We start from the raw sequence: 25,817 nt of genomic DNA on the forward strand, positions 1-25,817 counted from the left end.
ATAAAGATTCAGCCCCTATTTCTCTATGCTATGCTAACCTGAGGATGCCGAACGTTCCAAACGCCGAACGTTTTGAACCTGGAACAATAACAAAAAACAGCTGGGGCCGGCGTTCCCAACGTTCGGCGTTTGGAACGTTGGGAACGCCAGCCCCAGCTGTTTTTTGTTAGCTCATGAATGTATAGTTGTTGTTCGTTTAGATATTAGCTGACTAGATCATTATTATTGGAACTTAATAAACTCTGTTGTACTTTAAAGAGCAGCCGTCTGTGATTACTTTGTGCATGTATTGTGATAATATCTGTATATGTGGTCTGTGCTCGAACTTAAATTTGGTTAGTTCTGTATTTGATACTCCTTTAATGTCACAAGTTGTTGTGTGCAATCTTAATAATAACACATTTTATTTACTGTATATAGCGCTATAAAAAGGTACTCAAAGGCACTTTACATGGTAAAAACAGAAACAAAGCAATAACAATACAAACAAAGCAGATAGATGACACCTTATAACAGTAAAAAACTAAACGGAGAGAGAGGGAGAGGGCTCCAGAGGGAGGGGGAAGCAATGGAAGGCCCCCCCGCAGGTCCGGTGCTTGGACGGAGTAGCGTCACGGATCTGAGGTGGGAGTGTGTTGGTGTAGGAGGTCAGACAGGTGTGAGGGGGTTTAGGCTCATGAAGGGCTCTGTATCTGATGAGGAGCATCTTGAGCTGGATTCTTAAGGAGTGGGGAGCCAGTGGAGGTTCTGAAGGACTGGGCTGATGTGGTCTCTGGTGGAGTGGGAGAGCAGACGGGCAGCAGAGTTCTGGATGTTTGTAGTTTGTTGATGATTTTGGTGGATGAGCCGTACAGGATGCTGTTGCAGTGGTCCAGTCGAGAGGTGATGAAGACGAGGATGAGTGTTTCAGCTAAGGGCAATGTTTATTTGATGAAAGAAGGCGGTTTTGTGATGTGATTGACATCACAGGAACCCTTGAAGGAAAGGGTTTGATCAAAAATGATTCCAAACTCACGGACATGTGTGGAAGCATGCAGTGGAGCCATCGCTGCAGAGGGAGAAGTTGTGCTGGGATTTCTTTCGTGATTTGGGGCCGATGAGGATTTCAGATTTGTTGCTGTTGAGTTTGAGAAAGTTGGCTTGAATCCAGGTCTTTGTGTGTTTGAGGCAGTTGGTGATGGTGGAGTGGGTGATGGGGGTGATGTATTTGGTGGAGATGTAGAGCTTGGTCAGCATAGCAGTGGAAGTGGAGACCATGGTGGCATATGATGTTGCCAAGGGGGAGCAGGAGGAGTAGACTACTGAACCTTCAGGGACACTTTGAGAGACGGGCTGCTGATACTAATGAACTGCTCCCGGTCGGAGAGGAATGATTGGAACCAGGAGAGGGCTGTGCCAATGTGGAGGGAGGTGTGTTGGGCGTGGGAAGGTTTATTTGTGCTCTTTTTAGATCTAATTGTTGGAATGCTGTTCAGCATTCAAACTATTGTTCTTCGAATCTTTATTGTTGGAATGCTGTTAAGCATTGTTCTTCGAATTGTTCTTCGAATCTTTATTCAACTTCTTCTATTTCTTCCGTCGCACCTCTTCTTCTCCTTAATTTTTTAAGCTACAGAAACCATTCAACTATCAAAATGTTCAGCTCTTTCACCAGAGGGGTGCTATGACTTTACATATTTCTAACCTTTAAACTTTTTGAATTATTAAGCTTTTTATTTTCAATGGGATCTCTATGGAGAATATTTTCAAATGGCTTCAGGCACACAGGTGTTCGCGATTGAGCCAATTAGTGATGTTGATAAACACACAGACTCACAGACACACACGCACATACACTCCTCTCCCTCTATCTATCTGTGTCTCTCTCTCATACAGCCATTCAGGTCTTAGGGATCTTTAGAGGTCTTTCCCCCCTACTCCACCCCCCCCCCCACACACACACGATATTTTAAAAATAAAAGCCCCACAGAATGAATCCGAACTGAAATGCTTGTGATGAGCCAGTAATTTAATAACCTCTGTTTATGTGTGTCAAACATTATGATTATGTCTCCTCTCCCCCTCCCTCCCCTACCCAGCCCCACCCTTTCAAAATAAAAGCCCCATGGATTAACTGTATTTAAAAAAGCTCAAAATTAGGCTTTTTTGTTAAAAAAAGGAATGCTCTAACTACTACTGCTGCTGCTAATATAGTACTACTACTACTGCTACTACTACTTCGACTATAACTTTTGCTGTTGCTACTATTACTACTACTGCTACTGCTATTACTGGTACCATCAATATTATTATTACCATTACTGCTATTACAACCACTACTACTATTACTTATACGACAACTGCTACTACTACTGCTATTCATGCTACTAAAAGTAGTAATACTACTACAGCTATTAGTACGACTGCTACTAGTACTACTACTACTGCTACATCTTCTACTGCCATTACTATTACTACTACTACTACTACTACTACTAGTGTGATATTAAATACTACGACCAATACTCCAGCTATTACTATGACTACTGATACTACGTCTTCTACTACTTCTAATTACTAATACTTCTACTACTAATAATACTTCTACTACAACTTCTACTACTACTACAAATACCACTAATACTACTAGGCACACAGGTGTTCGCGATTGAGCCAATTAGTGATGTTGATAAACACACAGACTGACAGACACACGCGCACATACACTCCTCTCCCTCTATCTCTCTGTGTCTCTCTCTCATACAGTCATTCAGATCTTAGGGATCTTTCGAGGTCTTTCCCTCCCCCCCCCCCACACACACACCATTTTAAAATAAAAGCCCCACAGAATGAATCCTAACTGAAATGCTTGTGATGAGCCTGTCATTTAATAACCGGTTTGTGTTTATCTAACATTCTGATTCTGTCTCCTGTCCCCTTCTCCCCCACACCCCACACCCCATTTCAAAATAAAAGCCCCAGAGAGTGAATTCTAACTGAACTGCTTGTGATGAAGCCTGTCATTTTGTCTGTTTATGTGTGTCAAACATGATGATTATGTCTCCTCTCCCCCTCCCTCCCCCACCCAGCCCCACCCTTTCAAAATAAAAGCCTCATGGATTAACTGTATTTGAACGTTTAGCTCAAAATTTGGCTTTTTTGTTGAAATAATGAATGTTCTTACTAATACTGCGACAACTACTACTACTGCTAATATTTCTAGTATTACTACTACTACTACTACTACTTCAACTTTTGCTGTTGCTACTATTACTACTACTGCTACTGCTATTACTGCTACCATAAATATTATTACTACCACTACTGCTATTACTACCATGTTGGGGTCTGACCATATGGCTTCAACATGTGCTGTGAACAAAGAGAATCAGGCCTTCACTGTTTCAAGCAAAGGTTTCATCCTGATTTGTAGTTTGATAAGAGCAAGCCTCCTCTGATGGAATGTCACACTAGGGTGTGAATTCCCCCCCCCCCAAAAAAAACTATGGTTCCTGAAGTCACCTGAATGCACCGCTGCAATCTCATTGGCCGAAGGCCAAGAGACCCCAGGACCCCTGTGGTTCAACCACTGTCCAACAAAAGTGCCTGCAGATCACACCTCCTTACTTTTTCCCTTCGACCTCGGTTGAGACAGGGAGCACACAACGCTCTCTTCGCCCGGACCCACGTCCAGGCCACAGACGATCCAGCTTTCCCCGCCAGCGCGACGCTGGCCACGAGGAAGCAACGGCCATTCACCCCGCCTCAACCCTGTCAGGTCACAAGCCATTTCGCTGGACGAAACAGCCGTGTTCCACGCTGAGTAAAGGCCCACTCAGCCCACGATAACGAATCCGCTTCAGCGATCCGTTCTCCGCTTTTTGCTTCTTTTTCTTTTTGTGCACACTCCGGCAGGAAGACGTCTAATCCTCTCCTGACCGATGATTACCGGGAGACATACGGACCACGTCGTCTCAGCCGAAGTTAAACTGTCCTCCCTGCAGCGAGGATAGATCACGTCTGCGTTTCGCTCCAGAGCGAGCTCACGCCACGCCAACACAGCGCCGGCAAAGCCGCGTTGCAAGCAAGCAGCCTGCCCCCCCCCCCTTCCTGCAGAGGAAAAGGGACCACTTTGCCACGAACACTTCAACGTTGCAACGAAGCATCGACAAGTAAGATTCTTGGCATCTGGGCATAGTTTATCTTAAATTAACGTAAGTTTAATTCAGGTCATTCATTTATATGTTGATATTCCCGTGTTTTTGTGTGTTTAAGTTACTGTCGCGTGATATTGAGATATTGCGCAATCATTACGGGGCACAGAAGCTCCGCTGTATTAGTGTATTAACTGCTATGACTGTTTACTTGGGATTATTTTCATTCATTGTCTTCCACTCCGTGTGGGAGTTCTCTTTTCATTAACTCGACTCTGTGAGTGAGCTGAGGTGCGTGGCTTATCACGGCATATGTTACCGGCAGTTCAAAGACGACAGCGGTATACTTATGCGTGATAGAACCAGCAAACTCAGGCTCCCTACAACATCGCACGCCGAAGTGTGATGCACGTCGAGTTCTCGCTCCTTTTTCCCTTTCTTCCTCCTCTCACGTAACACGCACACACACCTCCTATCTCTGCCCCTGGGGAAACCCCGTTCAAACGATCGCCTCACATCACGTGCTGCCCAGGCACACGTGATTACATCCAGCAGTCTCACTGCCATTTTGGCCCGCGTCACTCGACGCCGCCATCTTTGTAGTCTTTAGCGGTAGCTGTAAGACTCTCCTTCCTTTTCACTCACAGACCCACACACACACATACACACACACACACACACACACACACACACACACACACACACACACAGACATACACCCTCATCCATTTTATTCATTCTTTAGTTTAGGCATATAAAATTGTATGATAACGTTTGTTGGTTGCAATATTAATTGATTTGATCATTTATTATTTTGATTTAATAAACTCTGTTATACTTTAAGGAGCAGTCGTCTGTGATTACTTGTGCATATGTATTTGATAAACCTGTATGTAGTAGCCTGTGCTCGAACTTAAAACCTTCACTGTCACTGAATGTATAGTCATACGCAGACTATTGACATTATGAGTGACTACTAATTATGAGACTTAGTTTTATCGTTTGGTTATTGGTCCCTGTTCGCAGGGTGGTGCCCCGTTGTTATTAATAATCATTAATAATTGTTACATACATCAATAATTCTATTGATGTCAAGAATTCAGTTTCTTAAATGCTGATAACCCAAACACGCTCCTTTACGTTCCCAACAACCACTACCACTACTATTATTACTTATACCACAACTGCTAATACTGCTATTCCTGCTACTACCAGTACTAACATTACTACAGCTATTAGTACGACTGCTACTAGTACTACTACTACTGCTACTTCAAAAATTGACTTTACTATTACTACTACTACTCCTTATTATACTACTACTACTGTTATTTAAAATACTACGACCACTACTACAGCTATTACTACGACTACTGATACTACTACTTCTACTACTTCTTCTAATTACTAATACTTCTACTACAACTTCTACTACTACTACAACAAATATCACTACCGCTGGAATTCTTTTAAGCTACAGAAACCGTTCGAATATCAAAATGGTCAGCTCTTGCAGGAAAGGGGTGATATGACTTCATATTTGTAATCTTTTAACTTTTAGAATTAAACTTTTTGCAATTTAAAAAAAATTGGATATCTATTTTCAGCAATGTTTTTGAGATTCATTTCAGCTTTCAGCATTCCAACGTATTTTCAGCAGGAAATGCATTTTCTAGTTCTTTCTTCTCTCTCTCACTAATTCTTTCCTCTCTCGCTCACTAATTATCTCTCTCTCTCTCTCTCTCTCTCTCTCTCTCATACAGTCATTCAGGTCTTAGAGACTTTTAGAGGACCCTCCCCCCCCCCCACACACACACACCCCATTTCAAAATAAAAGCCCCAAAGAGTGAATTCTAATTGAAATGCTTGTGATGAAGCCAGGCATTTAATAACCTCTGGTTATGTGTGTCAGACATTATGATTATGTCTCCTCTCCCCCCCCCCCACCCAGCACCACCCTTTCAAAATAAAAGCCCCATGGATTAACTGTATTTAAACAAGCTCAAAATTAGGCTTTTTTGTTAAAAAATGAATGCTCTTACCAATACTACGACAACTACTGCTGCTGCTGCTAATATAGTATTGCTACTACTACTGCTACTATAACTTTTGCTGTTGCTACTATTACTACTACTGCTACTGCTATTACTGCTACCATCAATATTATTACTACCACTACTACTATTACTTATACGACAACTGCTACTACTACTACTGCTATTCATGCTACTAAAAGTAGTACTACTACTACAGCTATTAGCACGACTGCTACTAGTACTACTACTACTGCGACATCTTCTACTGCCATTACTATTACTACTACTACTACTACAACTACTGTGATATTAAATACTACAACCAATACTACAGCTATTACTATGACTAGTGATACTACGTCTTCTACTACTTCTTCTAATTACTAATACTTCTACTACTAATAATACTTCTACAACTACAACTTCTACTACTACTACAAATATCACTACTACTACTACTAGTAGTTATTCTAATGCTACTAATACTTATACTAATAATACTTCTACTACAACTTATACTACTACAAATATCACCACTGATGAATTTTTTTAAGCCACAGAAACTTCAAATATCAAAATGTTCAGCTCTTTCAGGAGAGGTGACTTTTCATATTTGTAATCTTTAAACTTTTTGAATTATTAAGCTTTTTGCAATTTGTTTTTGAATTGGATATCTATTTTCAGCAATGTTTTTGCGATTCATTTCAGTTTTCAGCATTCCAACGCATTTTCAGCAGGAAATGCTTTTTCTAGTTATCTTGTAATCTCTTTTTTCTTTATTACATTCTTATTCTTCCTACCTTTATAGGGACTACTGCGGAAAATAGCAATTAGCTGATACATTACATTACTTTACTGTTTTTTATCTGTTCTTTGTGCGTTGTGCCTGTTCAAATAAAGAAACATAACAAAAAATGATTTTCACAAGCTGCTGGAGTACGAACAAATAACTCTTTGTCACCTTTAAAAAATCATGAACAGGGATGGAGTTATCTGTACCATAATAGTTCTTTAGGATAAAATTCATCATGATACAACATCTTTATTTCCACAAAGGTTATACTCACCACTCTGCTGCTCTGAATTCCTCTTCTTTTATTATTGTAATCAGGTAATCAGGTGTTTGGTCAGGTGACACGTGTATTGCCCATCGGTCCATGGGTGTGGTGTTTTGAATGGTAACGTTTTAAATGGAAACAAGTGACTTTATGTCAGAATTCTGTGTCTTAAGTATACATTTCTGCAAACAGTGGCATGTTGAATTGCAAATTGGGCGCAGAGTATAAAATGCGTTTTCTCTGAGTGTCAGTCTCAAGAGTTGTGTTTTATGTGTCAAAATATACTTTATTGGTCCACTGCAGTTCCACAAAAAACTAACATAAACAGCAGAGAGCAGAGCAATAACTGAGACAGCAGAAACACAAAGAACATTCAACCAGCAAGGCCATCTTGCAGGAATTGTTGAGTTTAACAGACAAACATTCAACATTACAACAGAAGCAGATCTTAAACGGACAGATGGGATATACTAGACTGAGAAAGTTGAAAATAAATGCCTGCTTGAATCCCCGTCTTTGCTATCATCGCTGTAGCACGGAAGGACAACTTATTGTTATTGATAACTTACTGTACATATTCCTGCACTCCTTTTGCTTCTAAAAGGACCTTTCAATAAAGGGGTCTCAAGGGATCTGTATGAGACTACGGGTTGCATTAAGGACCCTTTTTGGAAGAAAGTTCTTCAAGCATTGTTGAAAGCTCCTCCCACCTCCAGCCAGTTTATGTTTCAGAATGGAAAAACTGTACACGGACTGGGAGTAATGGGGTTAATGATAATTCTCCCCTCCAGGCTACAGCACAGCTCACTCTCGCTGCTCCAGCCTGACTGACCTCAGTCACCAGAGGAACACCTCCTCCAGCAGCAGTGTCTCCTGTGGGTTGGCTCAACACTCCCAGCTACCTCCCTCCACCCCCACCGAGCTGCACCAACGAGCCACTTCCACCAAACCAGGGAGACCTCCTCCCCCCTCTGCAGCAGCTCTCATGTCCAACAGATCCTCCAGGTAGATACACACACACCTGCTGTCACAAGATGATTTCCATGTGAGGCATGTCTGAACCCCATCACACAGATAAAGCTTTAGGTTGGATCTCAGGCATGTGCATTTACATGCTAGAAATCCTCCAGGACTTCTTCCTCTCTGGCGTCTTCTGTTGGTCACATGCAAGGACCTCAGACCTCAGACCAACCAGCACCAAGACAGGAATGGAAGAGCTTCATATTCTCACCACTTCATGTGCTGTTATCATGGTGCTACTATAAAAATAACATGTCAACAACTGGACCGCAATACTCTCACAGTAAAGACTTCAAATTGTATAAAGTTTGAGTTTATTCCCATTTACAGTCAGTCAGAAATAACAATTAAGAATGAGGAATGTTGCCCTGTGGAGAGAACAGCACCCTCTGCTGTGCTGAGGTTGTGAGATGTAGTTTGAGTTGTTCGCTGCCTTTTCATTGGCCATCAACCTCACCTTTCCTCCTGTACTTTAAAACACTTCAGGCTGTGGTCAGTCGTTAGATGCGCGGAGCAGGTGGACATCTGCATTGATTCCTGATAGACATCTGTTGTGTGAGACATGCAGATGGAAATATGTCTGATACACTTGCAGTCTAGATGTTGAGTTTGACAACTGTGGTTTGTCGTCATTCCATCAAACACACTCAACTGAGTGCACCTCTCTAGTTGAGCAACAGATAACATTTTAAATTCTATTAACAAAATGATGCCTTCCCTGAAGACTGCCCTGCATGACAGCAATCAACTTGTCAGATAAGTTCAAAATATTAGATATAACAAATAATGCTGCACAACTTCATTACAGCACATCAACTACCGGTAAATGACATTGAACAGGCCTGGCATACGTGATGTCAAACCAATTGTTCTTGAATCAATAGCTGCTGTAGCTTTAATAGTGAAGATAGAACAGGCTCCGCCCTTCACCCACAACAGACTTCAGTCCTATTAAGAATCTGCTGCATGAGCGAGTGTGTTCACTGGAGCTGGTCCAGCTGCAGGTGGGATAATGTTCGATGTCCCACACTTGTGTAGCAGATGTTCCATGACAATGACCAAGAACACGTTGTTCACTCGGGACACTAACATGAATACAGAACAGCCTGAATGGGCCTCAGTTCCAGCTCTCCTTTCTCACGCTTGAGGGGGAAACAAGATGACACGTGTTTGTTTTGCTCTGGAATCAGTTGTAAATGTAACTAAGTACGTTTACGCATCTTCTGTACATATTCAAAGTACTTGAGTACTTTCTACTTCTCCAGTACATCTCAGAGGTAGGAAGTGTACTTGTTACTCCTCTACAGTTACTTCTCAGATGACAGTTGCATCCCCTTCCTGTCCAGTGAAAACCAATCATCTCCAGATGTGTTGATGGTGAATGTTTGTGATAAACTGAAGGATGAAGTGTTCCTTTATGTGTTGAGAAAATCCTCCGACGCCTTCAGCTAAAGAAATTCTTTAAAAAGCCTCTTGGATCAGCTGGAGACACACGGTCACAGAGCTGAAACAGGCTGCTCTTCTTTTAGAGATACGAGGTTCTTCCAGGACAGCGACGCTGCAAGCATGCGATGACCTTATAGAATACGATGCCTTGCTGTATCAATGTAGATTAAAGCAGCCAGTTACAATGCAACATACACATTCATGCAGCAGCAATATTAATCCAGAGACATCACATATAATAGTGAAACAGTTTACTGATCAATCAATACTTTTACCAATTTTGCAGATACTACTGACATACTTTTACCTCCGTAAGGTTTTGAATTCAGGACTTTTACTCGTTGTGGAGTATTTTCACAGTGTGGTATTAATACTTTAACTATATTGACATGCATAATCGGTTATGATAAATAATACAAAGTCATTAGTGAGATGTGGGAACATGCGCACCTCTCTAGAAAGAAGGCCGAAGGAGCAAGAAACTGTTACACAGTTCAGAGTAAAGAAAAGCTATGACTGTTTCACATTTCATCAGCCTCCTGGGCTGCATGGCGGGGCCTGGGTTCGATTCCCGGGCTAGACGGCCCTTCTGTGGAGCTGCAGGTTCCCGTGTCAGTGTGGTTCTTTCCAGGTTCTCCAGCTTCCTCCCAAGACATGCAGCGTAGCTTCATCAATGTCTCTCAGTCGTAGGTGTGGATGTGAACAGTTGTCTGGCTCAATATGTCAGCCCTGTAATAGTCTGGAGACCTGTCCAGCTGAGATGGGCTTATTAAAGATAAGAGATGGATGGATGGATCAGGCCTCCATGAAAATAAAAGAGTAAACACACTTGGCAACATGTAAAAGGGAAAAGGGAACCTGAACATGTTATGCCTTACTACGATGAGCTGCAGTTTACCAGCTATTAGCCAGATGGAGGTTTAGTCTGTCCCATGTAAATATCAAAACCGAAAGTTACGAATGTAACTACGGTTCTATGAATCCTGGATGACCGCCAGAGGCAGTGCTTCACACTGGATATCTTCCGTCGCGCGCATGCGCAGGTCGAATATTTATATCAACAAAGTCACGTGTGACCTCGGATGACCCCCGTCGTCTATAAGTTCCGGTGTCATCCTGAGCTCAGTCCTATGGAATCTTCTCGCGAGTTCACGGGATTCCGAGTGACCAAGAACTCTGGCGGTCATCCAGGATTCATAGAACCGTAGTTACATTCGTAACTTTCGTTCTATTTCATCCTTACTGACCGCCAGAGGCAGTGCTTCACACTGGATGACTTATACCAAAAGAGTCACGAGGAAGCACAGTAACTACCTCTTATAGCTCCGGCAGAGAAAATTGGCCAAAGAACCCTCCCCAGTGGGTGAGGGTTGGCAACGTTAACTCTGTAGTGTTTGGTGAATGTGCTCGGTGATGCCCATGAGGCCGCCGCACATATATCCCCCACAGGCACACCACTCAGGCTTGCCCTCGGTGTGGAGACACTCTTGGTAGTGACCCTTCACCCCGGATGGCCGAGCGCAGCCGCTCGCCTTGTATGTATCGGCAATGGCCTCCACTATCCAGTGGGACAGGTGCTGTTTTTTCTTTTTTTAAAAGGAGCACAGCCCTTCTTAGGCTCACCATAACTGACTATGCAGGCGGTGGCTTCCACATAAGCTCTGAGGGCCCACACTGGGCACAGCAGCCTTGACCTCTCCTCTCCCGATGGGGGAGGGGGGGGTCAACTTTGCCAGCTGGATAGGCCGGTTTATATGTGAACGTATCCACCCCCTTGGGAGAAACACTGCCTTAGGCCAGAAAGTGACACCCAAGCCATCTGAGTTCCACCTCAGACATGATTCTTCCACTGATAGGGCATGCAGCTCGCCCCCACATTGAGCTGAATTGACAGCAAGGAGAAAACCGTCTTGCTGATAGCCATCTCGGCTCCGCCTGTGCCAGGGGTTCAAAAGGAGACAAGCATAAGGTGTCCAGTACCAAGGGTAGGTCCCATGCAGGGGAGACCGGCCCTTATCCAGGAGGGACTGTAGAAACTCAGTACAGCAGGCACGGGGCGCTGTACTGGGACCTTGTTCTGAGCGGCACACCAGTCGGAGAACAGCTATCACCTGTTTCTTGTACTGCAGGCAGGTAGACCGCGCACTGGCATTCAGAATAGTCCGTCAGACTGGTTCTATGCAGCCACTCAGCATCCGGTCGGGCCCTCCCGTGACCCCTAATTGAAGGCGGCAGGGATTGGAATGCCAAATCTGACCCTCTAGTTGCGACAGGAGATCCCTCCTGTCGGGGAAGAACTCTGACAAGCTTATAGCAAAAACAGAGGGAATGGTGGAAAGGCATAAAGAAGATCCTCTGGCCACGTGTGAGCCAGGGCATCTTGACCCAGAGGGCTGGTCCTCTCCGTCAGGGAGACCCAGTGGGGGCAGTGGGTCGACACGTCTGGATGCCGCCGCCACTCTCACGGTGGAGGCTTGTAACGGAACAGGAAAACCACAACCTTGTTCCATTCTCCTGGTGGGTACATTGCCCACAGGCTGGTCAGGCGAGGGGCCTCCCAAGTCAGAAGGCCACGGTGATCCCCGTAGCAACTTCTGCAGATCTGGTGCCCCATCGATAGTTCATGGGAAATCACAGCAGAGGTGCTGTCCACCGGACAAGCACATGCTTTCCCTTCAAACATGGAAGGAAGTGCTCGAGCGCTAGCTCTAGAACCTGGACCTGCGGCCTTTCAGCAGACAACTGCCCCCAGGCTGTCCTGTTCTGTCACCCTGCACCCCGCCTTGAGAGGCAGGTATCTGTTGTGACAATCTCCTGGTGGAATGGAACCGAGCCCCTGGGGCTCGGTTTCTGGGACACTGTTCGCCAGATATGCACTCCCTCCATGGGGATAGTGAATAGGCACTGTTTCGATAATATTATTGCCCTGTATCTGTGCCACTTGGCATCCAAGTGAAGGCTGTTCAGCCATCCGCAAACCGAAGGGAACGACAGTTGAGGCAGCTGTCAGTTTACCCAATAGTCGGAGAAAAGGATGTAGGGCAACCGTCTGCCCCCTGAGAAGGGCTCAGGTAGCTCCTCTCCATGTTCACCTTGAGGCCCACCGGGCCACGTGAGAGAAGGCGAGCAGTGTCCTGTGGCGCCTGAAGCCGGGATGGCGCCTAGGTCAGCCAGTCGTCTAAGTACGGCAGTATGTTCACGCCCTGCGATTGCAGGGGGAAAGGACAGCAGTAACACACTGTGAACACCCATGGGGAGATGGAAGATTCCGAATGGAAGCACCCAGGACTGAAAGTTGTGGTGATGCACCATGGGAACAGGCGTCGATAGACGTGAACCACTCTCCCTTGGAAATCCGCTGATGGGAGAAAGAACCCCGACAGCCGGCCTGGAGACATCTCCTGGCACCCCTGCCGGGGGGACGGGGACGTAAGTAGGGTTGTATAGGTAGCGGTCCGGCCTCTCAGCAGGACGCCGAGGCCTGTTGCGGCTACTAGGGTAAGCTGGAGGCTGATAAAACGGCCTTGTGGGCCAAAGTGGGACCCCTAGGTCTGGGGGTGCAGGCATGTCCCTGCAAAGACCAGAGAACTGCTGCCTGGTCTGGCTAGCTCTAACAGTCCGCTGAAGCGCCTGTACAGCAGCTGACTCGAACAGCTCACCAGGTTCCACTGGGACAGTACGGAGGGTCCTCCTACATGTCTCAGATAGGGGTGACTGCGCCAGCCAAACCTGGCGGCGAGTCTGAACCAGGGTGGACATCATACATCCACGTTCCCCGATATGAGCGCAAACGCCTGCAATGAAGCATCACTGAGCAGAAGCGTCGAAGTAGCCCGCTGCAGAGAATCTGCGAGGGAAAGCATGAGGTGGGAGAGGGAGTTGTTGATACGGTGCACAGCGCTGCTATGTCATAAGCCCTGGATAGCAGGTCATCTTTGACCCGACATTGGGTCGAGGGCACCTGGCATCGGGCCTCAGAGTCTCCTCAGGGGAAACTGATGGACGCCATAGTCATCTAACTGGCTGGCATACGTGCAAGGCCAGATTTGCCACCTCCTGCATGGTCCGATGTAAGGCGGGAGAGAGCCCTGGTGTCTCCACCATGCACGCAACTCCCTCAGACATTTCTCGGAGGGAGGAACAGAAAAGGTGGTGAGGGCGGGAAGTCGCCTGAAGAAGGCACTCACAGGTGGATGTTCCAGCTGCTGTGTATGCCAGGCGTGCAAGCGCCATACAAATGACCAGGGTAGGTTGGGCTGGATTCAGCTGCCCTGACAGGGGGAGGTAGACCTCCCGCATCAGGTGTTCCCCTTCGGCCAGCCTAGCAGACCTTACTGCTCAAGGCGTGATGCCGCAGGTCCTGCCTGGGTTCTCCGAGAGGCCCTGCCTCAGAAGCTCGAGGCTAGGGCAAGAGGTCAGGGCCGTCCTCCGGCTGAAGAGGAGCTATACAGGTCCTACAGCCGGGAGAGTTTAACATGGCCGCGATTCTGGTGGAACCCTTGTCCCACTAGTTTATGCGGAATTCCAAATCAGTCCGAGCGGGAGCGCTCTGCTGAATGTTGAGAGAACAGGCAGGGGGCAGTCAGTGGCGAGTGATCCTACGTACACTCTTCCCTTGGCCAGCCGCTGCGGATATTGGTGACCCACCAGTTAGCCTGAGCGAGAGCACTCTGCTACTGTGGAAACAGGTCAGGCAAAGTCCTTATAGTGAGAGGGGCGAGGACACTCTCTAAGCTCACTCTCTTCACTAAGATAGTTGCTGCCGATATTGGTGTCCCACCAGTTAGCTTGAGCGAGAGCACTCTGCCACTGTGGAAACAGGTCAGGCAAAGTCCTTATAGTGAGAGGGGCGAGGACACTCTTCACTAAACTAGTTGCTGCAGATATTGGTGTCCCACCAGTAAGCTTGAGCGAGAGCACTCTGCCACTGTGGAAACAGGCCAGGCAAAGTCCTTATAGTGAGAGGGGAGCGAGGACACTCTCCACTAAGCTAGTTGCTGCAGATATTGGTGTCCCACCAGTTAGCTTGAGCGAGAGCACTCTGCTACTGTGAAAAACGGACAAAAAGAACACAGTCCTTACAGTGAGAGGGGAGCGAGGATACTCTCTTCACTAAGACAGCTGCTGCAGATATTGGTGTCCCACCAGTTAGCTTGAGCGAGAGCACTCTGCCACTGTGGAACAGGTCAGGAAAACAGTCCTCATAGTGAGAGGGGAGCGAGGACACTCTTCACTTGGACAGTTGCTGTAACTCTTGGTGTTGTTGGGAACTAAAGGAGCGTGTTTGGGTTATCAGCATTTAAGAAACTGAATTCTTGACATCAATAGAATTATTGATGTATGTAACAATTATTAATGATTATTAATATAAACGGGGCACCACCCTGCGAACAGGGACCAATAACCAAACGATAAAACTAAGTCTCATAATTAGTAGTCACTCATAATGTCAATAGTCTGCGTATGACTATACATTCAGTGACAGTGAAGGGTTTTAAGTTCGAGCACAGGCCACTACATACAGTCTTATCAAATACATATGCACAAGTAATCACAGACGACTGCTCCTGAAAGTATAACAGAGTTTATTGAATCAAAATAATAAATGATCAAATCAATTAATATTGCAACCAACAAACGTTATCATACAATTTTATATGCCTAAACTAAAGAATGAATAAAGTGGATGAGGGTGTATGTCTGTGTGTGTGTGTGTGTGGGTCTGTGGGTGAAAAGGAGGGAGTCTTACAGCTACGCTAAAGACTACAAAGATGGCGGCGTCGAGTGACGCTGGCCAAAGGGGAGGGGCCTTAAGAACTACAGCTAAAAACTACAAAGATGGCGGAGTCGAGGGACCCGGACAAAATGGCAGTTCGGCTGCTGTATGTACTCACGTGTGCCTGGGCAGCACGTGATGTGAGGCGCTCGTTTGAACGAGGTTCCCCAGGAGTAGAACTAGGAGCTATGTGTATGTGCGTGTTTCGTGAAAGGAGGAACGAGAAAAAAGGTGGGGGCTCATGGATCAGACTTCTGCGTGCTGTCCGCGTTGTAGTGATAATGGGGGTGTCTGGCGTATCGTACATAACGTGCCGTTGTCGGTAGAACTGCCAGCAGTTATGTACAATAGCCGAGATTCCACACTTCACTCACAGAGCTGATTTAATGAGCAGAGAATACTACACGAAGTGTAGTAAAACCAATGAAAATAAATCAAATAAATCCAAGCAAACAGTCACAGTTAATACACGAATACAGCGGAGCTTCTCTCGTCCGCGAGGAGTTCCGTAATGATTGCGTAATACCTCAATATCACGCGACAGTCTTAAACACACAAAAACACGGGAATATCAACATATAAATGAATGGCCTGAATTAAACTTATGTTAATTTAAGCTAAGCTATGCCCAAATGCCAAGAATCTTACTTGTAGATGCTTCGTTGCAACGTGGAAGTGTTTGTGGCAAAGCTGTCCGTTTTCCTCGTCGGGAAGGGGGACAGGGGGGAGCTTGCGGGTCGGCGCGGCTTTGCAGCGGGCGCTGTGTGTCGCGCGGCGGTGAGCTGGCGCGGCTTCGGTCCGTTAGCGTGGCTCTGGAGCAAACGCAGGTCCGGTCTGTACTCGCTGCAGGGAGAACAGTTAACTTCGGATGAGACGACGTGTCTGCGCGTCTTGCCGGGAATCCTCGGTCACGAGAGGAGCGAGGCTTCGTCGGGCTCCTCTGTGCCGGTTTGTGCACAAAATAAAAAGAAGCAGAAAACAGAGAACGGATCGCTGATGCGGGTTCGTCTCGCGGGCTGGTGGAGCCGTACTCAAAGTGGAACACTGTCGTTTCGTCCAGCAAAACGGCTCGTGACCTGACAGGGTTTGAGGGTTTGAGGGCCGTTGTTTCCTCGTGGCCTCGTGCGTGCTGGAGGGGGGAGGAGAGGCCGAGGTGTCTTCATGCGTCCAGGACGAAGGTCCGGGTGAAGAGCGGTTGCGTGCTTCCTAACTCAACCGAGGTCGAAGGGGGAAAGCTGGTTCTTCTGTGGCCTGGACGGGGGTGTCCGAGCGAAGAGCCTTGTGTGCCTCCTGTTACCCCGGAGGGAGAGTTGGAAAAGCTGGATTCTCTGTGGCCTGGACAGCGGGGGGGTCCGGGCGAGGAGAGCGGTGTGTGCCTCCTAACTCAACCGAGGTCGAAGGGGGAAAAGCTTGGGGTGTGAAACTGCAGACAGTTTTGTAGAACAGAGGTCGAACCACAGGGGTCCTGGGGTCTCTTGGCTCTCGGCCAATGAGATTGCCGCGGTTACCATGGTTATTTGGGGGGGGGGAATTCACACCTGAGTGTGAAATTCCTCCCAGAGGAGGCTTGCTCTCATCAAACTACAAGTCAGGATGAGACCTTTGCTTGAAAAAGTGAAGGCCTGATTCCTTTGTCCACGGCACATGTTTAAAGCCATTTATCAGACCCCAACATCCCCCCTTTGTTCTGAAGAGCGAGATGTTGGCTTCGGTCTTTAGAGCAAACCAAGGGCTGGCATGTGCATCCATGTGGTGGGGAAACCTGAAGAGGTGAGACAGTCCAAGTGTTCCTGAGACCAAAAGCAGTGGTTAAAACAGGCAGTGTTCATTGTTCATAGAGTTCAAGGTTCATAGTGGTCAAGTTCATGGTGTTCAAGTTCAGAGTTCATTGGCATCTGGGCAGATGACTAAGGTGGCATCTGGGCAGATGACTTTAACTACTTCTACCTACATCTACTATCATACACAATTCAAATCATAGGTGAGCAAAACATTATTCCCAAATAATTCAATCGCTATTATGATGTTGTGATATTCTAGCATTGTGGCACAGTGTCAAAGAAAGTAACAACCCAAATAAACAAAACACAAAGAGAGAGAAGGAAAGAATAGAAAGACAATAAGCAGGTGAGGGGCAAACAGTGGTTACTGGTTCAACTCCTAGACAGGACTGGAGTCCGTCTGCGGAGCAGTCGTAGGTTGGCTACGTGGTGTTACGAATAGGAGGGAATCCAGTTAGTCTGTCGCTTCTGGATCTATTAGTACATGATATGTGCGTCTACCTCTCTCTAATCGGTATTGGAGCGAGTCCTGTGTCTAAGTTTTAGAATCTATCGATATTGGAGTTGCGTTGCCAAGACTATAGGCCAGAGGTACCTGTGAGGGTTGCCTAACAGTAGTGGTAGCAGATTTACAGATTTCGTTAGCACGGCTAGTGTGACTAGCTAGGCTGGTCCTTCGCTGCTCCAGCTGTTGACAGCTGAGCCTTCTCGGATGAGGTCCTGGGTTAAATCTGACTGCTACGGCAGAGGTTATGTCTTCTCTGGTTACTTCTGGTAGAGTCTATAAAGCATGCAAAGGGTTCTCTATGAGAGTGGAGCATCAGTTTACAGTCACAATGGTTTTTCAGGTCATGCAACTGTTCTGGTTGAAGTAGGCTGTGTTAGCGGTTAGTGCATGTCTACAGGGTGAGTTGGAGCATGCAGTTAAACGTTAGTAGTCAATAGTAAGCTGCCATTCTGCCGGTTGGTTTCGGCACTGGCGAGATTAGAGTGTACTTCCTGTGAAGTGCATCTCTCTAAGTTTCTGTTGTCAGAGATCCCACCCCCCTCGCGCTGTTCAAGTGGCGAGGGCGGATATCCCACGTTACCGTCAGCACTCAGGGAAACGTCGCGAACAGTTTCATTCTGGAGTGTGTCATGGCGGGCTGGTGATATCTCCCTCCCCCCACCCTCCTAATTAGAGATGGAGACAGGTCCGGCGCACAGGTCAAGTTCAGTTACCTACGGCACTGGCGACTTGACAGGCCCGGGCGATGACTCGGCTGAAAGAAGGCGGTGGCTTCGTTGGACAAGCTGGAGGTGGCTCATGCTGACAGAGCAGGAGAAGAAGGCTTAGTTGACGAAAGATCTTACGAGCTAGGGTGCTCGAAGGGCCTCTAAGGTTGTGGCACCCTAGAGGTGTATGCGAAAAGGTGGGGGAACACATGAGGCTCGTTTCTGACCCGGAGTCGGGTAGAGCAAGAGTGTTATGACCCCCCAGTAGGACTGAAGAATATGTATAGATTTATACATAACGGGCATTGCCTTTGCGAACAAGGTCGCCCAAGAAGGTTGAAGAACGAGGTGCGAACATGGGAGTGGTCGTTTCCGGAAGTGTGCTGAGTTCTCTTCCCCCCCCCTACCATGTCGACTTGGCAGCAGGGGGAAAGGTCACTTGGCTTAGTCCGGTGGGCTGCGAGTCAGCGTTACCTGAGGTGTTGCCCTTGAGGGCGTCTTTCACCCCCCTGGTTCCGTTGGTCTTTCGACCGCCAGGGTCGTCTGTTCCTCGGGGGTGACCAGGGCTCGCTAGGCCAAGTCCTCTCGTCGTCTTCCGACGCTAGGTCGGAGTCGCTCGACTGTTGGATGCCTAAGACTATGGCGGTGTCTTCGTACCGATTTGTCGGCCGTCCGCGTGTCTCCCATGCAAGTTGCGCGTATTTCCTAATCTCTGGCATGGTGAGGTTACTCGTTCTGCAGTGCATAGTAACAGCGTATCTCACGTTGTCGTGGAGATTGTGCAAGAATAGCGACTTGAAGGCATGGTCTTCTTCTAGACCTGGGGCGTTACGTCCTTGGAAGTACGCAGATCTCAAGCGCCTGAAGTAGTCTCTCGGAGACTCTAGCCTTTCCTGGAAAATGGCAAAGGCGCCGAGGGTGGCAGAAGCTGGGTCGGTGTACAGGGAGTACTCCTCCCTAAGGGCGTGACAAAGGGATGAATAGCAGTCGCGGATGCTCGGCTGGAGCGTTTCCATGAAAGCGTGGACGCTTCTCGCAGTGGTTTTCCACACTAGCTTTAGCTTTTCGCGCGATGAGGGGCGCGATAGGTCGAGGAGGCAGCGATCGATCTCCCTTAGGTAGTCATCGATGCTCGAGTCGTGATTATCGGGATTGAAGCGCTCTACGTCTTTTGCCAGAGACTCAATCTGTCGAGTACGCAGGCCTCCAAGGTTGATGGGGCGTGGGCCGTCCGAGTCGTCTGAGTCTCCATACTCGCGATGGTGGTAACGACTATCATCCTCCCTCCCTGAGGGGGATGGGGTCAGTTCTTGTCGCGCGCGTGAACTGCGTGGAGGATTGCGTTCGCCTGAGGTGGTTTTGAAGCCACCTGGGCCGACTAGGACCTGGTGTTGGTCCTCTCTCCTCCTGGTTGGGGATGTCGCCTTCAAGAAATGCAAGGTGGTTCGGGTCTCGGGGAATGAGGGAGCCGAGACCAAGAAATGACTGGGCTGAAAGGCTCGATAGGGGGTAGCAGTACCTACCGGGGTTGCTGGAACACCTTGAAGCGCTTTCAGTTTGTCATCACTCTCTGATGCTTTAGAGAGTTCTAGGTTGACCTCTCTGAGGTCACTGCGCAGGCTACTATTTTCTGACTGTAGGGCTCTACAGTCACGTGACAACTCCTGAACCTCTGTTCGGAGTGTCCAGATCTCGCGTTGCTGCTCGTCGCTCTGTGCCCGGGTTCGGGCAGCTTGCAGCTGCATTTTCTGATGGTAGATGAGCAGTATTTCGCCGATTACGTTCTGAATCAGGCGCTCTCTGTTACCTGCTGGGTTATTTACATAAGCCACCAGCTGCTCTAATTGCTCGTCGCATAGGACAGCAGTGTATTTTGCAAAGTACTCTCTTTCCTTTGCTGTGAGTCCGAGGACATCAGCCACCGCATCTCGTAATGCGGAGTCTTCTGAAGCTACAGCTCCAGGAATGGGGGATTTCTCGTTGCTCATTCTCTCTAATGAGCACGACTCCCAGTAGTTGTTAATTCCCTAGTGTTAGAACGGAAACTGTTAGTGTTACGGTTCTCAGTGAAATGTCTAGTTCGGTAACTTAGGATTTCTACTGTTAGATGTTAATTACTGTTAGTGTTACGGTTCATGCAGGCGCACAGTGAAATGTCTAGCTCTGTGACTTACGTTTCTACTGTTGCTGCTCTGAGGTATCACTACTGCTTTGCAGCCAGAGGTGCGAAAATGCTAATGTGGTTTAGCACTTTGGGCCTGTGACAGCTGTGTGTAACTTCTTTGGAGGGATTTAAGAAAACAAGCAAGGTATTACAAATAAACGATCAAATCTACTACACAGCTGGCTGTTAGTTTAAGAAATGAAACGAATAATTAAACCTGGAAACGAAATAAAATTTCGAGAAGGGAATTAAAAATTAAGATTAAAAATCTGGATTTAAAATCAAAAGTTTAATTACAATAAGACAAGATTTTGAAGATCAAAGCCTACCTATTTTGGGAAATAAGTTTCAGGAATTTGGATCATTCAAAAGAAGAAAAAAAATAATTTTTCGAAAAAAATATTTTTTGGAAAATTAATTATTCAAAATTAATTATGGATTAATGTGCATATATACTGTAACAAAACTGGAATAACGTACCCTCACACGGGGCACCATTATGTTGGGAACTAAAGGAGCGTGTTTGGGTTATCAGCATTTAAGAAACTGAATTCTTGACATCAATAGAATTATTGATGTATGTAACAATTATTAATGATTATTAATATAAACGGGGCACCACCCTGCGAACAGGGACCAATAACCAAACGATAAAACTAAGTCTCATAATTAGTAGTCACTCATAATGTCAATAGTCTGCGTATGACTATACATTCAGTGACAGTGAAGGGTTTTAAGTTCGAGCACAGGCCACTACATACAGTCTTATCAAATACATATGCACAAGTAATCACAGACGACTGCTCCTGAAAGTATAACAGAGTTTATTGAATCAAAATAATAAATGATCAAATCAATTAATATTGCAACCAACAAACGTTATCATACAATTTTATATGCCTAAACTAAAGAATGAATAAAGTGGATGAGGGTGTATGTCTGTGTGTGTGTGTGTGTGTGTGTGGGTCTGTGGGTGAAAAGGAGGGAGTCTTACAGCTACGCTAAAGACTACAAAGATGGCGGCGTCGAGTGACGCTGGCCAAAGGGGAGGGGCCTTAAGAACTACAGCTAAAAACTACAAAGATGGCGGAGTCGAGGGACCCGGACAAAATGGCAGTTCGGCTGCTGTATGTACTCACGTGTGCCTGGGCAGCACGTGATGTGAGGCGCTCGTTTGAACGAGGTTCCCCAGGAGTAGAACTAGGAGCTATGTGTATGTGCGTGTTTCGTGAAAGGAGGAACGAGAAAAAAGGTGGGGGCTCATGGATCAGACTTCTGCGTGCTGTCCGCGTTGTAGTGATAATGGGGGTGTCTGGCGTATCGTACATAACGTGCCGTTGTCGGTAGAACTGCCAGCAGTTATGTACAATAGCCGAGATTCCACACTTCACTCACAGAGCTGATTTAATGAGCAGAGAATACTACACGAAGTGTAGTAAAACCAATGAAAAGAAATCAAATAAATCCAAGCAAACAGTCACAGTTAATACACGAATACAGCGGAGCTTCTCTCGTCCGCGAGGAGTTCCGTAATGATTGCGTAATACCTCAATATCACGCGACAGTCTTAAACACACAAAAACACGGGAATATCAACATATAAATGAATGGCCTGAATTAAACTTACGTTAATTTAAGCTAAGCTATGCCCAAATGCCAAGAATCTTACTTGTAGATGCTTCGTTGCAACGTGGAAGTGTTTGTGGCAAAGCTGTCCGTTTTCCTCGTCGGGAAGGGGGACAGGGGGGAGCTTGCGGGTCGGCGCGGCTTTGCAGCGGGCGCTGTGTGTCGCGCGGCGGTGAGCTGGCGCGGCTTCGGTCCGTTAGCGTGGCTCTGGAGCAAACGCAGGTCCGGTCTGTACTCGCTGCAGGGAGAACAGTTAACTTCGGATGAGACGACGTGTCTGCGCGTCTTGCCGGGAATCCTCGGTCACGAGAGGAGCGAGGCTTCGTCGGGCTCCTCTGTGCCGGTTTGTGCACAAAATAAAAAGAAGCAGAAAACAGAGAACGGATCGCTGATGCGGGTTCGTCTCGCGGGCTGGTGGAGCCGTACTCAAAGTGGAACACTGTCGTTTCGTCCAGCAAAACGGCTCGTGACCTGACAGGGTTTGAGGGTTTGAGGGCCGTTGTTTCCTCGTGGCCTCGTGCGTGCTGGAGGGGGGAGGAGAGGCCGAGGTGTCTTCATGCGTCCAGGACGAAGGTCCGGGTGAAGAGCGGTTGCGTGCTTCCTAACTCAACCGAGGTCGAAGGGGGAAAGCTGGTTCTTCTGTGGCCTGGACGGGGGTGTCCGAGCGAAGAGCCTTGTGTGCCTCCTGTTACCCCGGAGGGAGAGTTGGAAAAGCTGGATTCTCTGTGGCCTGGACAGCGGGGGGGTCCGGGCGAGGAGAGCGGTGTGTGCCTCCTAACTCAACCGAGGTCGAAGGGGGAAAAGCTTGGGGTGTGAAACTGCAGACAGTTTTGTAGAACAGAGGTCGAACCACAGGGGTCCTGGGGTCTCTTGGCTCTCGGCCAATGAGATTGCCGCGGTTAGCATGGTTATTTGGGGGGGGGGAATTCACACCTGAGTGTGAAATTCCTCCCAGAGGAGGCTTGCTCTCATCAAACTACAAGTCAGGATGAGACCTTTGCTTGAAAAAGTGAAGGCCTGATTCCTTTGTCCACGGCACATGTTTAAAGCCATTTATCAGACCCCAACAGTGTGCTACCAGTTAGCCTGAGCGAGGGCACTCTGCTAACTGATATCCGCTACCGATATGTCCATAATGTTTACAACAATCAATGGACACAATCCGAGTATTAGCTTAGTCTAGTTAGCCGGAGCGAACTCGACAGCCGTAATGCGTAAAAACCATCAATGGGCACAACCTCAATGTTGATTTAGTATAACTAGCATTCACCGAGTTAGCCTGAGCAAGCACATTCCGCTAACTGTGATCGTTGTAATGCTACAAAGTTGATGGCCACAGCCCCAGTACCAGCTTTGTTTAGCTAGTTTCCCACTGAGTTAACCTGAGCGGGGACGCTCTGTTAACTGTGACAGCCGTAAGGCTACAAAGTTGATGGACACAGCCCCAGTATCAGCTTTGTTTAGCTAGTTTCCCACTGAGTTAACCTGAGCGAGGACGCTCTGTTAACTGTGACAGCCGTAAGGATACAAAGTTGATGGCCACAGCCCCAGTATCAGCTTTGTTTAGCTAGTTTCCCACTGAGTTAACCTGAGCGGGGACGCTCTGTTAACTGTGACAGCCGTAAGGATACAAAGTTGATGGCCACAGCCCCAGTATCAGCTCTGTTTAGCTAGCTTCCCACTGAGTTAACCTGAGCGGGGATGCTCTGTTCATTGTGACGGCCGTAAGGTTTACAAAGTTGATGGACGCAGTCCCAGCTAGCATCTCACCAAGTTAGCCTGAGTGAAGACACTGCTAACTGCGAATTACGTCAGATGTAAAGATTAAATCTCCATGGACACAACGCCAATGCCGATCTAGTGTCTCACAAAGTTTGCCTGAGCAGGAACACTCTGCTAACTGTGATAGCCGTAACACTGTGAAGGGCGGGCCGACAGCGTAATTCTACGCTCTCGTTAGCCCGCCACTCGATTAACTAGAGCGGAAGCGCTCCGCCAACCGTGGAACAAACAACTGTTATAGAAAACAATGTTAATCGATCTTACCGATTGCTGTCATCACGACTTAGCTGGCCCTTATCAGACTGGTGACGACCGATGATAGGGGCGTCCACCAGTCCGGGGCTCGATGTCCAAACGGCGAACACACCATTCCCTCCGAAGAGGGACAGCTCGTCGCAGCCTTTGGAGGGCGAGAGAACCGCAACTCTGACCGGTGGTCACAAGGCTACAGCGACGAGCTCTAATATGTCTTGATCGTAGACACATCCTTGTTTATGCTACCATGGTAGCTAACCTGCGTCGCGAGAAGAAAAAAAGGGACTGAGCTCAGGATGACACCGGAACTTATAGACGACGGGGGTCATCCGAGGTCACACGTGACTTTGTTGATATAAATATTCGACCTGCGCATGCGCGCGACGGAAGATATCCAGTGTGAAGCACTGCCTCTGGCGGTCAGTAAGGATGAAATAGAACAACAATGTGTTAGTCTCTTATAACTCTCACTTGTATTCAGCCTCAAACCCATTGGTTCTTACTGCCGCCATTTAAAAGGCCTTTGAAATAGCTCACAAACATATATTTCATATTTTTAGAGAGCTCAGTGATTTCCTAACACAGCTGTCGTATTTATCAAATGTCAGTCAAACACCTGTCCTTTGAAATGATGCATTGCTGTATGAAGCAGTAACGCTTCTGCTCCGTTGCTTCTTGCAGCATGTTGTTGTATTTCAGATATGGATCTTCTCCGTCTATTGCTGTTTATTTTGTCCAACAGGAGGAAGAAGGACGCCGTGGAGAGGCAGCCCAGCTGCGTGGACGACACCCGCATTGATGCAGACGACATTGTGGACAAGATTGTCCAGAGCCAGAACTTTTCTGACAGCAGCAACAATGAAGGTAGGACCGAGTTGAAGTTGTCAGCATTTAGTTGCAGCTCTACGTCTGTGGTCACAGTGGTCACTTCTCGTCCTCGCTCTCATTCAGACAGCAACTTGAGACTGTTTGTCAGCAGAGATGGGACCACTGCCCTCAGCGGGACGCAGCTTTCCAACAGGTATGGCTTTAAACAGCTTCACTCATGTGTCAAGCGTCATGCGTCAAGTTAGGTCAAAGACGCAACTTTGACCCAGCTGATGGTGTGTTTCTGTGTTCCCAGAGGAACAGCTGGTGCTTTTGAGCCGGTGGTCATCGAGACTCACTGAGGGACATGAACACATCGGCTGTCTGAGACTCTATGTGTGCATACTTGTTTTCAGCGCACATGGCTTGGAATAAGACGACTATGAAATGGACATGGAACTTGTATACTATATTTAGTCAGGTGATGGGAGATCTGTAACATGATTCATGTATTTAACGCACCTTTTTTTTCTTTTCTTTTACCTCAAATTAAGAAAGAAACAGGCCTTTATTTCTATATGATATTATCTTGTAAAGACATTTCTGTAATATTCTGATCTGCTTCTGGTTGCCTTGTTATTTCACGCTTCTTGTTGTTAGCTGTTGATGCAGATTGAACATGTCCTCCACGGATGTGTGTTGCATTAAACACTGCTTG

The 25,817-nt window shown here is 47.0% G+C and overlaps 1 protein-coding gene across 1 annotated transcript in view; it reads left to right on the top strand.

Moving 5' to 3' along the window:
• Nucleotides 1-25,461, top strand: part of LOC306792816 (early estrogen-induced gene 1 protein-like) — a gene marked incomplete at both ends in the record, with an annotated part of 88,029 nt that extends 62,568 nt beyond the window's left edge. The window contains 4 exons of the mRNA XM_079290150.1: nucleotides 8,019-8,232; nucleotides 25,035-25,156; nucleotides 25,244-25,313; nucleotides 25,416-25,461. Of these exons, the coding sequence (XP_079146276.1) occupies nucleotides 8,019-8,232; nucleotides 25,035-25,156; nucleotides 25,244-25,313; nucleotides 25,416-25,461 (452 nt within the window). The remainder of the gene's footprint in view (nucleotides 1-8,018; nucleotides 8,233-25,034; nucleotides 25,157-25,243; nucleotides 25,314-25,415) is intronic.
• Nucleotides 25,462-25,817: the final 356 nt, after the last annotated feature.

The sequence above is a fragment of the Melanostigma gelatinosum genome, assembly GCF_949748355.1.
Source record: "Melanostigma gelatinosum genome assembly, chromosome: 18".
Classification (NCBI taxonomy): Eukaryota; Metazoa; Chordata; class Actinopteri; order Perciformes; family Zoarcidae; genus Melanostigma; species Melanostigma gelatinosum.